The sequence below is a fragment of the Chanodichthys erythropterus genome, chromosome 2, assembly GCF_024489055.1.
Source record: "Chanodichthys erythropterus isolate Z2021 chromosome 2, ASM2448905v1, whole genome shotgun sequence".
In the NCBI taxonomy this organism is placed as follows: Eukaryota; Metazoa; Chordata; class Actinopteri; order Cypriniformes; family Xenocyprididae; genus Chanodichthys; species Chanodichthys erythropterus.
Genome location: NC_090222.1, coordinates 34286077 through 34300080, shown reverse-complemented (window position 1 = coordinate 34300080; position 14004 = coordinate 34286077). Strand labels below are relative to the sequence as shown.

Genomic DNA, 14004 nt, shown 5'->3' with positions numbered 1-14004 from the left:
GTTTGTACAGTGTGTTTGGTACCAAGAATTAAATATATATGGTAATGTTCAGCTGTAGTCAGATTAAATAAATAAAAAAAAAAAAAAAAAAAAATCTTAATTTAAATAATAAAATAGTGTACAAACAACATAATATGGACTCCAGACGGCAAGAAAAATATCATTTATCTGATCACAATCCTAAATCTGACAAGGACTTTATCTCAATCTACAGTATTTATCTCAATTTTGTTTACTAGCAGCACAGGCACAGTACAGTATATGCATATGAATAGGCATATAGGGCAAATCTTTAATACATGAACTTATGAGTAGGATTTTACTGAATAATACAGGCCTCTGTGAAATGTGCCATGATTAAATATGTACTTAACTAGGTTTTGTAAATTGAAATGGCCAAGCAGTGACATTTGAAAATGTTTTATGAAAACTACACACTTCATGTATTTTACATGTATTTTATTTTATTTCTCTTTTGTCTTAAAAGATGGGTTAAGCATTGATAAGATACAAACCAAAGACTGGTTTAGAGAGCAGTGTGAGTAAAGTCATTGCTGTGGCAGTCAGTATTGTTGCATACATTGATGTACATATATGAATAGCTTCTTTACTATGTAATGCACTGTTTAATTCAAGTTTGTCTAATTTTTGTTAAGCTGCTATATTGTTATTCAGATTTTGTACCATAACCTTCTGAATAACATTTTTTAGTAATTTAGTAAGCCTGTTGAATAGACAATAAAAGTCAAAACAGTTTAGCTTTTATTCTATATATATGCTTATTGTTCTGTTTGTATGTTCATGAAAGTAGCTGATATGAATATATGTACAATAGAAGTTCTGACCTTTGACATACAGTAATCTGACTGCTTTTTCTTTTCAAATCTTTTCAACAAAATCTAAATGTTGCCCGTTAATATATGCCTTTTAAATACTGAAATAAAGACATAATTTTTTATTAAAAACAGTAATAATTTGTGGTTACTTTTGTGCTTTAGAAACTTGACATAAAAGCATCAGCATTTTTTAAATATATAAATTATATTTTTATACAATGCTTTTTAAAAGTTTGGAGTCGGTAAGATTTTTTATTGTTTTTGAAAGAAGCTCTTCTGCTCATCAATGCTGCATTTATTTGATACAGTAAAAATAGTAATATTGTGAAATATTATTACAATTTGAATGAACTGATTTCTATTTGAATATATTTTAAAATGTAATTTATTCCTGTGATCAAAGCTGAATTTTCAGCATCATTACTCCAGTCTTCAGTGTCACATGATCTGTCAGAAATCATTCTAATATGCTGATCTTTAACCCCATACGTTTGAACGGTAGAGTATGTAACATTTATTTATAAATATGTGTTAATATGTTCAAATTAAATGTGTGTTTTTATCTGTGTATTAATTCTGACACAAAAAACATCTTGTGTATCACGTGGATTAGAATTTTGCATAACTTTGTGTATGTTAATTGTTATTATCATTATTAATTGTTATTATTATTTCACATGGCTATATCAGATTATACTGTGCATTTATTCAATGTGTATTATGTGCCTGGTATGTTAACAGCTCTAATTTTCACTTATTTCATTCTTAATTTCTTACTCGTATTCTTTCATTCTCCTGTTTATTATTATAAGTTTGTGCAAATCAATGCAACACATGAAATCTGAATGCTTGTAAGATAACTCTTTCATCCATAAAAACTGCTTAGCATCCACTGAACCAATGCTGGGTGGAAAAAATCTGGCTGATGTAAATTTACATCTTCACTGTTTTGGCAGTAAAATGCCTTATACTCAAATAGTAGTTCAGTAATGCCAGGAGGAAGGGAAAGCATAAAGAAATCAGAGCTAAACACACAAGGAAGTGTAAAGAGAGCGACACGCGCTGCTGTAAAGGTTGGAATAGGGGTATGTCCCAGCCCAGCCTAAAACTTTCTTGGAAGATTTCCTTGCAAATCAGCATCCTCCATCCTCTACGGTGTGTTTCATCGCAGTGTCTACTGAGAACGAGCACGGCTTTCATCCACTCCATTACTGAGCGATCGCTCGAGGGATTGCACCAGCAGAGAGGGCTTTTCGTGGCCCTGTGACAACTGATGAAATGGGAAGGATGAAGATCCAAACAGATGTCCATCTGATGAGGCTTCTGATCTTAGTGCTGCAGTTTGCTTCACTTACAAACGGTGTGTTTTCATATGACTGTCATTATGAAAGATGCATGCTTGGATTGTTAAAGACCCTTGACTTTTAAAGCTGAAAAACTGTAATTGAACAATACAAATAGCTGTTGGTATTAAGATTGTATTGTTTAATGGCTCAAAATGAGAGTATTTTATAACATTTTATAACATTTGCCCTTTAATTTAATATTTCATATGGATTTTTTATATTGACTTTATTGGCTATTTTGTGTATACACTCTTAAAAACAACGGTTCCAAAAGTGGGTTTTCACAGTGATGCCGTAGAAGAATAATTTTGGTTCCCTAAAGAACCTCTAGTGAACAGTTCTTAAAAGAACCACTTAAAAGAACCTTTTGTGGAATGGAAAGGTTCCATGGATGTCAAAGCTTCTTCATGGAACAATCGATGGCAATAAAGAACCTTTATTTTTAAGAGTGTAGGTGTGGTCACTAGAATATTTCTTAGTCAAATCAGCCTCCATCTTATGCTGTGATCTGTTGCTTCTCTCCTCTGCATTAGGCCTGACATTGACACCCATTGTACTTCCTCAAAATTTGACCTCGGAGACCGGGAAAACTGTCACCTTTGAATGTGGTTACATTGGCCTGAACACGGAAAACATCCGATTTTACATCATGGGTTCAAAGGTCAATGATTCTGTGTCTTGTCCAGGAGACAAAACCAAATACTTACCCGCTCAGGTGAAGAACTGACCTCTTGTAGTACATATTCTGTATAGCAAAAGTTAGGACACTCCTACTAAATCTTTGACTATTTTCAACATTTTATAATAATGGTGTCGTCAAAACTAAGAAACGACACAAATGCTGTGATCAACCATCAAAACTAACTTTAAGCCACTCTTTGCCTAGATTAGCCTACAGCTCTGCACATTCATGTGGTGCATCCTGGGATGCTTTGAAATAGGGATGAAAGGTTAAATGAGTGAGCTTGACAAAAGCAAACGACACTACAATTTGTACAATTAAAAAAAGAAAATTAAAGCTGCAAGCAGCGATGAAAGGGCCCTCGCACCCGGGCTCACCGCCACCCGTTGGCCTTAGGAAAACAGAGAACAGTGGTCGACATGCATGTAAGCGAATGAATACAGGAGAATTATGCCATTAAGTCATTTCGAATTGCCACACTTCCTGCTGCCAACAGGTGGCGCTTTGACCATTACCAAATATTGCGATATAGATGTGTTCAGACCCGGACTGTTATCCAACACGTGAAGTTTGGAGCAAATCGGACATCATATGCCTGAGCTACAACAACTTCCTGTTTCATGGCGTTTATCGCATACATTAACACTTAGCCAAGTGTTGCATGATTTAACGTGTTTCTAGTATGTTTGGTACTTTGTGGCATATTAAATTTGTGGTTCTGGGAGGGAATTACAGTGTAAAGCATGCCATTTCCTGTTGCCAGCAGGTGGCGCTATGACTAACGGAATATTGGCATATAGATATGTTCAGGCCAGGACTCTTATCACACATGTGAAATTTGGAGCAGATCGGACATAGTATGCCTGAGTTACAACGGCTTCCTTTTTCATGGCGGAACAACAGACTTTGTCATGCCGCCACGGACACGCCCTTAAACGAAAACTGTAAATCTTCGCAATTTAACGTCACAAAGGCCTTTAGATTAGACTTACAAAAAATGAAATTGATCTGATTAAATCTCTAGGAGGAGTTAATCACAGTGTAAAACATGTAATTTTCTGTTGCCCCCAGGTGGCGCTATGACTGTAACTGAATATTGTCATATAGATGTCTTCAGGTCAGGACTCTAATAAAACATGTGAAGTTTGGGGCAGATCAGACATTGTATGCCCGAGTTACAACAACTTCCTGTTTCATTGCGAAACATCGAAATTTGCCAGGCCGCCATGGACACGCCCTTCAGCGAAAACTCTAGATCTTCGCAATTTAACGTCTCAAAGGCCTTTAGATTAGACTGACCAAATATGATGTTGATCTGATTAAAGCTCTAGGAGGAGTTCGTTAAAGTACAACATGTGGAAATGGCAAAAACTGCCAAAATTTTGTAGAGAAAATTCAAAATATCTCACTTCCTGTTGGGTTTACAAACTTTGCACCCAGGGGCTTTTTTGAAGGTATTGGGCTGTTACATCTGTCTACCGAATTTCAGAACTGTACGTGAAATGTAGCACGAAGGGCGCTTTTTTGTAGGTGGCGCTATCGAGCCATTTTGCCACACCTAATTCTGAAACCCATATCAGATGTAAATTTTCACCACTTCTGACGCGTGTGCAAAGTTTCATGAGTTTTTGAGAACGTTTAGGCCCTCAAAAATGTGATTCATTTTGGAGAAGAAAAAAATTTTGGCTGAGCAATTCCAATAGGGTCCTCACACCATCGGTGCTCGGGCCCTAAAAAAGAAAAGAAATGTGATTATAGAGTGGTGCAGGTATGGTGTCAGAATCTGGAAGAATAATTAGCCACTGGTTCCTTCAAGATTTGAGTTACGTTTCTAATAAGTAACTTGGGGTGCGAGTGTATGCAGTTTATGTTGTAGAACAAAACATCAAAGTACAGTCGAGTTATGTTTACCACAGACCTTATTTAAGAAAAAAAAAAAAAAAGGAAAATCTCGGAAACAGCGGAGAATCAGACTTCCAGGTTCTGACGTCATACCTGCACCACTCTATTTACTTCACTTTCCACAATGCAATAGAAAGTGTTCAAATTATTTCACTTCCTGGGTGTCACAAATTTATGGAAATTCATGGGTTGAAAAGTTAGCACTGAAGAGGTGTGGTTATTTTTGGGGCTAACCTTATTTCAAATGCATTTTTTTAGGAGTTTCCCTTTCAGACGCAAAATTTATGGGAGGAGAGTATTTAAATGAATCAAGCAATGTGATTTACTAAGGTTTGCGCTAGTCAGTTTACTGGTATTTGCGCCATTATTTACCACCCCAAAAAAGAATGTCTTAGACCAAACGCTAATTTGCGCTGCTCTTATGGAAATTATCTGGCTGCGTCTGTGTCCTTTAATTTGCAGATCGTCGGTAGATCATGCGCAGAACTTTCCACTCCCATCGGCACTGTTTTGGAATTGCGCTAATTTGGTCTGTTTAGTAAATCTTAGCGTTCACTCACTAAGAACCCAAAGTTTTGCAAGGAACATTTTGCAAGTGAATGCAAAAGCATTGACTTATTATTTTTCTTCCCATCTCATGTTTTTCCCACCACCATGTCCCCTTAGTATGAAGCTCCTCAAGGGATATGGTGAAGAAAACACATATGAGATGAGAAATAATAAGTCAATGCAATTCTAGCAAATCAATGCAAAACCTTTGCGTTCCCTCTCAAAAAAGTTTGCATTCCTCTGAGAAACTTTGCGTTCACTCGCAAAATGTTTGCGATAGAAACTTGGCGTTCACATGCAAAGAACATAAACGTTTTGCGAGCGAACGCAAAGTTTCTCGGAGGAATGCAAAAAAGTTAAAAGAATTGTGAGATAAAAGTTGTAATTACCTTTTTTATTTTTTATGCAGTGGTGGAGAGCTTCCATAGCCCCTAAACGATATTAAATGCTTTCTCCTTTCCTCAGTCAATGAAAGCTTACTGTTATAAAAAATCCGGTGGAGATGTAGCTGTTTGGGAAGTCGCAGGAACATCAGAAGATGACAACGGCACAGTTTTTTTGTGCAGGGTCAATGGTTACGGTGACAAAATTGGAAACCTTTATGTATACGGTATGTTACTAGCAATTAAAAGTGTGTATGTGAGTGAACAGACAATTGCCTTCATGTCTCTCTCTCTGTCTCTCAGAGAATGATTCATACTATGCAAAGCTCATCGGATACGTGATCGGAGGTTTTTTAGCTGCCCTTATCACCATCGTTGCAGCTTATGTCCTGTTGAAAAGATCTGAGAAAGCACAGCGATGCTTCAGTAAGTTTCTCATTGTTTTGCAATTTGCACATTATGCTTGACCGATTTGAATATATTTTTAACTTACACTGAGAGATATTAAGTTACAGACAGGTTGTTTCTGAACTTTGGTGCTGTTTTTCTGTGTTTTTTTTAGGGTCGGTGGGTGGAATCCAAGATGACGTTCAATCGACGCAAACTAAGCAATACTGAAACCTCTTTCATGCTTCTTATAAACTAATGTGGATTTGAAGGGTTTGTAATAATATATCACAAATATCATAATATACTACATGTAATATAGGCTATAACATACAGTACAATTATCTTCTATACTACAGATTGGAAAAGAAGGGCCTTTCTGCAGGTTTCATTCGTGTCCACTAGGGGGCGTCTTTATTACTCTATTCACAGCATTAATTTCCTAATAGGACTTGTTCCTAGTTCAACATCCTTTTTTTTTTTTTTTTGGTTGTGGAACATTCTTATTAAACTATCATAACTGTGTTCCTATTTCTAACCCTAACCTGATCCAGGTATATTTCTTTTTGGGTAATCCATTTTAAGCAACAAGCAACTCCACCTTTCTAATGTTTATCTTCCAAATGCAAGGATCAGATTATTTAAACATGGATCTGCTGTTTATTGAACAGTCAAGTACTTTATATCATTGTCTTACCTACTGTTTACACACTTATATGCACTTATTTTAGTTGGTTATTTTTTGTTTTCAATTGAATGTGAATTACATTCATTTTACACTGCTTTAAGAGGCTAAATGACAACACTTTCAGGACACAAACTGAGCCTTTTGGATTGTACCGAGTAGATCAATAGTAGATGTGTCAATATTGACACAGGTGGTTCGCTGCACCCTGGAACGACTGTGCTTCTATTCTGCTACGTTCTCCATTGTAGATATCAGTGCATGAGCATTTTAGTTTAGTTTCTAAAGATTCTTTCAGAAATTATGCATTTGAACCTGTTTTGAAGCTTTGGCTATTTGCATATGTGCTCCAGCACTTGTAAACACACAAGAGGTCACATTACAGCTCGCAACAACTCTCTATCATGGTTTAGTTCACAGTCAGATGTATATTTAATGTTTTATGATATGTGCTCATAACAATTAAAAATGTAAACATTATTGACATCTGAAATGCAGATGAGAAAAATTCTCTATAAAATATATTTATCTAGTTTTGTTTTAATTGTAAAGTTTACTGTTCTCTTGAGAATGACTATGCAGTCTTTTCAGAGAGACTCCAATGTTGTTTGTGTAAAAGTAAAAAATAGTAATTTCTAAATTAACCTATTATCTTCTTTTCAGATTTGTGAAATATGTTCCACTGACCTCATCAAAACCCAGTAGACATATTATTGAGGCTTTTACTGTCTGTTTTATCAGCATGTACATTTCATAAAGGTGATTATCGTGTATAGAGATGTTTGTTTGGGGTCAGTTCGACCCCAGTGAGAATGTATTTTAGAATAATACAATAAAACAAACTGAAATCAAAAAGTGGCAGACGTGTAGTGTATTTCTACAATGTATAAATCAATCAAAAAAATGTTGTATGTGAGAATTCATTGCATTTACTTGTGTTTCTTAAACCCCTAACAGGTTTGTTTTTCAGTGTTTGAAGAAACAATGTTCAAATTTAGTTTATAGTCAGTTCTCAAAAGATTAGGAAAAGTCATGAAGAACATTCAACTGTATTAGCTCTTGTCATTTTTGCCAGTCTTGGTTCTTGTGACTTTTTTTTTTTTCATTCATTTGATTTTTTTTTTCTTTAAAGAGACATGTAAGCTGTTGATTCACTGAGTTTTTCCATGCTATATGGATGTGAAATCTTTTAGATGACTGCGTATGCTGCTGATGCCCTGGAGAGCAGCTCCTCCCTGACTGACTGTGCACTCTTAAATACTGTGGTTAGGAAATATCATTTCTTCTATAACGGTGCAGTAGGGCAGATTTTTGTTCTCATTGTGCATGATTGTACTCTAAAAAATCCACCTATTGCTGGGCTTTATCTGAACCTGTAGAGAGATGAGATGGAAGACTACATACTTTTGTTGTCATTCAAAGTGTTCTTAGCAGGGACTAAGACAATTCTTTAAGCGCACACCCTAAAAAGTGATATTACTTTGCTTATAACTACTAATTTGGATACTTGCCTTGATGCATTTCCAGAGATTTAAGCTTGTGAACTTATGCAAATGTGCTCAATTTTGGCTATGCACAATTATATGATATATATCAAAGTAGAATGCATAATATAAATTTCACTGACATTTGACATCTGTCTTCAGCTCTATTCGCACAGGATTAGTATTATCTGGGGACCTCGGGTGATTTAGAAATTACCCTCCCCGCATCTGAATTTCGTGTGGCACATTTGCACAGGATAAGTGAAGCCTGTGATTTAACTTGAATTTACTGACTTATCTCCTGGATATGATGTCAAGGCTTTGCGTACATGTCGTTATAGGTCTAGCTATATATGTCATAAGCAGAAGAATGTTGCTTACCACACGCTGCTGTACATGTCATCCAGCTCCATCTAATCATTCTTTTTGCTTTCACTCTTCTGATGGTTTTAAGCTTTCTCTTTCTGCAAATTGTATAGTTGTATGGTGCCCCAGCACCCAAAATACCACCAAAACACTCCAACACAGCCTCCATTCTTCGCAAAAGATGGATAAAAAGGCGCACAGGAAACAAAAACCTTGAAAAAATGATATACGACCCTGCAAAATCCTGGCCAAATCACAAAAATGCCGATTTTCATGGGACTAATATTATCACAGGACCTCAGTGTTCGCAGGACAATGAATGGCATGTTCACACAGGTAATCAGGAACCCTGGGAAACTTTCTCCTGGTGTTGTTCAAAGTCATTACAAAGGTCTCTTTAATGCACTAAGTTATTGGAACTGACATTAAGTTTCTTCCACCTGTAAACTGTTAGTGTCTTAAGGACTGTTCCACCGGTGCATGTGCATAATATAAATTATATATATATATAATTTCCTAATACACAATGTTATATTAGATAAAACTACATATATTGCAAAATGTTTAGATATTATACACTACCGTTCAAAAGTTTGGGGTCAGTAAGAATTTTTATTTTTTTCAAAAGAAATTAAAGAAATTAATACTTTTATTCAGCAAGGATGCATTAAATCAATCAAAAGTGACAGTAAAGACATTAATAATGTTACAAAAAATTAGATTTCAAATAAACACTGTTCTTTTGAACTTTCTATTCTATAAAAAAAATATTGTACACAAATATTTTGTACAATTGTAAACAATAAATGTTTCTTGAGCAGAGAATGATTTCTGAAGGATCATGTGACACTGAAGACTGGATTAACGATGCTGAAAATTCAGCTTTGCGAACACAAGAATAAATTACATTTTCAAATATAAAACAGTTATTTTAAATTGTAATAATATTTCACAATATTACTGTTTTTACTGTATTTTTAATTAAGTAAATGCACCCTTGGTGAGCAGACGAAACTTCTTTTAAAAACCATCTTAAAACAATCTTACCAATCCCAAACATTTGAGCGGTAGTGTATATTAATTATATAATTATTATTAAAAATGATATTTTTTATGTTTTTTATATACACAATCATATATTTTATATAATTACATATATTGTAAAAAGTATATATATAGTTTTATATATATATATATTTTTTTCTATTTAATTTGAGGCTTTTTTCACTATTTGCCCGTGGTGTCCATTACTGTTGATTGTAGGGTAAAGGACATTAGCTGTAATACCTCTAGTAAAGAACGTTTAAAGGACATTGATTTGTCGGTGTACTCATGTTGGCCTCCATCTTTTAAGCTGTGTGTAATTCATCAACACACAGGTCATGTTTTGGGCTAAACAGTGGCCATGACGTGATGCACACACCCAAAATGGGTAAATCTGATATGCTGTGCTTTGTGTATGTGTATACAGTGAGGAGGAGTTATCTTTAAAGGTTATAGAAAAGACAGAAAGGTTGTGAGTTTAGCCTACCTGAGGAGCCTCATCCAACATCTACCGCTCAGAGAGCCATCAGTTCCTCTGCTAAGGTAAGATGATGGTCATAATGGATTGCGCTAAATGTGACATGAGAATGATGCAATGAACAACTATTATTGATTTAGCTTGCAGGCCAGTGAGGATCTTTAGAAAATCTTCATTAATGTTTGATTCAGTGCTGTTTGTGATTAAATATATAATCCATGCTCTAAGTTATTAATTAAACTAAAAATGAACAATGATTAGATAAAGATTCTTTCTCAGAATCAGGTCGAAAGCTGAAGGTGACCCCATTGCATTTTAGATATGTGGACATTTTGAGAATTATTTTACATGAAATTTTTATAAATATTCCCTGGAACACTCTTAAAGGTTCTTTAGTGGGCTGACTGGACAATTCAGTAGGTGATTATAAGAGAACTGAATCAGTCCGATTCAAAAATGATCTGAGTCAAATGATTCATAGAAAAGATTCAAAAGAACAATTCACTCACGTTGTTACTTCTGGCATTGCTAAGAAGTCATTATCTCTCAGAATCAGGTCGAAAGCCGAAGTTGGCATTTTAGATATATAGACATTTCGAGAACTATTTTACAAGAAATTTGTGTAAATATTTCCTCTAAAAAAAAAAAATAAAAAAAAAGGTTCTTGATTTGCATTGATGGTCCCATGAAGAACCTCCATGGAAGATACAAAATTCTTCTTATAAGAATGGTTTAATGAAAGGTTCTTTAGGAAACTAAAAATGGTTATTTTATTGCATCACTGCCAAAAAAACCTTTTTGAACATTAATAAGATTGCAGAGAGGAATTGTATTTTAAAAGATAATCAGTCATTTTTACCCTATAAGATGCATTAATGCAACAAAAAATATGTTCCATCCAGACATCGGTCAGGGCACATGTGTGGTCAGTGAGATCAAGAAAGTGCTGATTTACTGATCCAAGATGATTCCATAACCAGAGGAGGTGGGAGGGCAAATTTTCCAAAACACCTCCAGGCGTTCAAGGGTACACCAGCAGTGTCCTGGAACGCGCTGCGTCCTGACTGCGTTGACCCGCCATTTCTATTTACTTTTAAAACACAAGCGCTGTTTTCTCTCAGCTGCGTTTACAGCTGGAGTTTCTTAAAAAACATTCTTCATCTCATAGGTCTGCATCTCACCGCTGACCTGCACATGGGAAAGGAACATATTAGATCTAATTATAAGTGCTGCAAGTAGCCGACGCTGACTTTGTTAGTGATGTATACTGAAAAATGATTACAAAATAAATCTGAAATACTATATCTTAAGTGTTAGTAGTTGTTAATAGTTGTAATTTTGTCATTTACTCACTCTCATGATGATCAAATCTGTATGACTTTATTTTTCCATAAATGTTGGCCTCTCTTTTCAATATAATGAAGCTGAACAAGGACTGAAAAAAGCATCATGAAGTCCATACGACTTCTGAAATCTTATGAAAGCTTTGTGTAAGAAACAGACCTAAATTTAAGTCGTCATTCACTTTTAATCTACCACTCCAGTGGGCTGACTGGACAATTGACTGAATCAGTCTGATTCAAATATGATCTGAATCAACTGATTCATAGAAAAGACTCAAAAGAACAATTCGCTCACATATTAAACAATGTCTGACATCTGACAATGTTATGAATTCATGGCTGCATCAGAGAGCAGGTGCAGCTTTAGACTTACACAATTTGTATGGATCACTTTTATGATTCGTTTATGGTCATTTTAGAGCCACAGTCATCATTAAATTGAGTTTAGAATGACACGCGGGAGAGTAAATGACTCTAAAAGTTTGTGTTTTTGGGTGGACAATCATTTTAAAAGAAAAATTATGTCTCATTTATTGTGTGTGTGTGTGTGTCCTTGATCAGGAGAGGTAAAAATGAAGCAGCTCACAGAACTAGTTCTCCTTACAGGCAAGTCATGACTATTTACAGTATGTACACGGTAAAGGTCACAGACAGATCTCTGCCCTTGGGCCTGAAGGTCAAACATTCAAAAGAGACTTTCCATCCACATTTATACTTGGATTTAGTGATTTGATGGAAGGATTAGTAATTTATGATTAACAATACAGTATTTTTATGGTATTAAGTTCTCATTACATTATATATTCTATGATTTTGTTTTTAACTTAAAATTGCTTATTTTATACAGCAAATGTTTAAATGTTGAAAAACCTAGGATTGCAATGTTTTCAGTGTATAACCTTTTTCCAAGTCCAAAGTTTCCCAAATGTCTGATATTTTATTAGCTTGTTAATGTCAGCAATTATTTCTTTGTTTGTGTACATGTGTGTGTGATTTGACACAAATCCTTATTTTCATCTGCAGTCTTCTTGGCACTCTTCGGTCAAGCTGAAGCAAGTAAGGCAAAAGTGTTTGTTTCTTATATCACTATATCAGTCTTATGCAACGAGAACATTTCTGGCAGTATTTTTGTCTGTTTTCAAGAGCACTCTAACTTTTCTTCTCTCTCTTTTGCCTTTGCAGATCCTTTTGTTTACAGTAAGTATCCTGGGGCGGATGCTAATGATTTCCTAATAAATAAAACTTAATAAATATAATACATTTTTCATCATTTTTAAGCTATACAGTATTGAACAGCCTTAAATTTGGCAAGCTGCTGACTCCTGCTCTTTTTAGACTATGAGGCACTGAGGATCGGGGGTTTGGTCTTCACAGGCCTGCTTGTAGCAGGAGGGGTTACAGTTTTGTGTTGTAAGTAGCTCCAAATTTTTACACATGCATTTTCTACCAAACAAAAACCTTATGTTTGACATTATATACTCACAGAAAGAGTAACAGATTGTTTTCTTCACAGGGGGGCAGTGCAAACCAAAAAGAAAGTAGGTCACCTGATCTCAGCGCCACATACACGTTTACATCTCAGTAAAATTATGTACATTTTGATATTATTGAGAAAAAACTTATTTAAAATTCACTCATCTCTTTGACATAGGGATGAAGAAGACGCAAGCAAAATCTAACGATCAGGGATTTCATCTGCTGAAACTAGTAGAAGAAACTGTCTAAACTACAGATGGCTAAATAGCTTAACTTCTCACTTGTACTTTATCTCCTTTTTCCGTAATTTTTCCATTGTTTCAACATTTTCCAACTATTTATTTTATTCATTAATCACAGTTCCTGCCCCCAAAAAACTGAGCTGCTGTTATTTTGAATTTGTAGAATTATTCTATAGATTTTCTGTAATTTCTCCAAGTGGCGCTTTAATAAATATTCTCAGCTATGGGCCTGCAAATATGCATTTGAAGTAATTATTTTATGCCTGAGGTTGTTTTGGCTGAGAGATGTTCAAACACTGGCTGGCCTTGTGCAAGATGAAGCTCAAATGTCTTTTTTGGATAACTTTTATCGAATCAAATGTTGAAATGCATTAATGAAGCATGGGGGATATGTTAATAATAGTAATAGCTATTATTTTTATATTTATTTTACCTGTTTCTCAATGTTTTACACTCTTAAAAATAAAGGTTCTTTAATCGCATCTATGGTTCCATGAAGAACCATGAACACCAATGGAACCTTTGCACGAAAGATTCTTTATGGTGGAAAAAAATTCTTTAAATCATTAAAATGTTCTTTACACTAAGAAAAAAATAAAACCTGGATCTTTTAAGAACTGTCCACTGAAAAGTTCTTTGGGGAACCAAAAATGGTTCTTCTATGACATCGCTGCAGAAACACCACTTTGGGACATTATTTTAAAGAGCGTACACTGTAAATAATCCATAGAAAAATGGATAATGTCTTGCCAGAAAATTACCAGCATCTACTGAACATTTCCTTCAACTTTAAAAACACAA

General features: G+C 35.0%; 1 protein-coding gene across 1 annotated transcript; it reads left to right on the top strand.

Annotated features, from left to right (window-relative positions):
* Nucleotides 1–10150: 10150 nt before the first annotated feature.
* Nucleotides 10151–13802, top strand: fxyd11 (FXYD domain containing ion transport regulator 11). The gene is made up of 7 exons (XM_067396842.1): nucleotides 10151–10207; nucleotides 12047–12091; nucleotides 12509–12541; nucleotides 12668–12682; nucleotides 12821–12895; nucleotides 12999–13023; nucleotides 13137–13802. Exons 2-7 carry the CDS (start codon nucleotides 12058–12060, stop codon nucleotides 13162–13164), a joined length of 210 nt encoding a protein of 69 aa, XP_067252943.1. The 5' UTR covers nucleotides 10151–10207; nucleotides 12047–12057; the 3' UTR covers nucleotides 13165–13802.
* The last annotated feature ends 202 nt before the right edge of the window (nucleotides 13803–14004 follow it).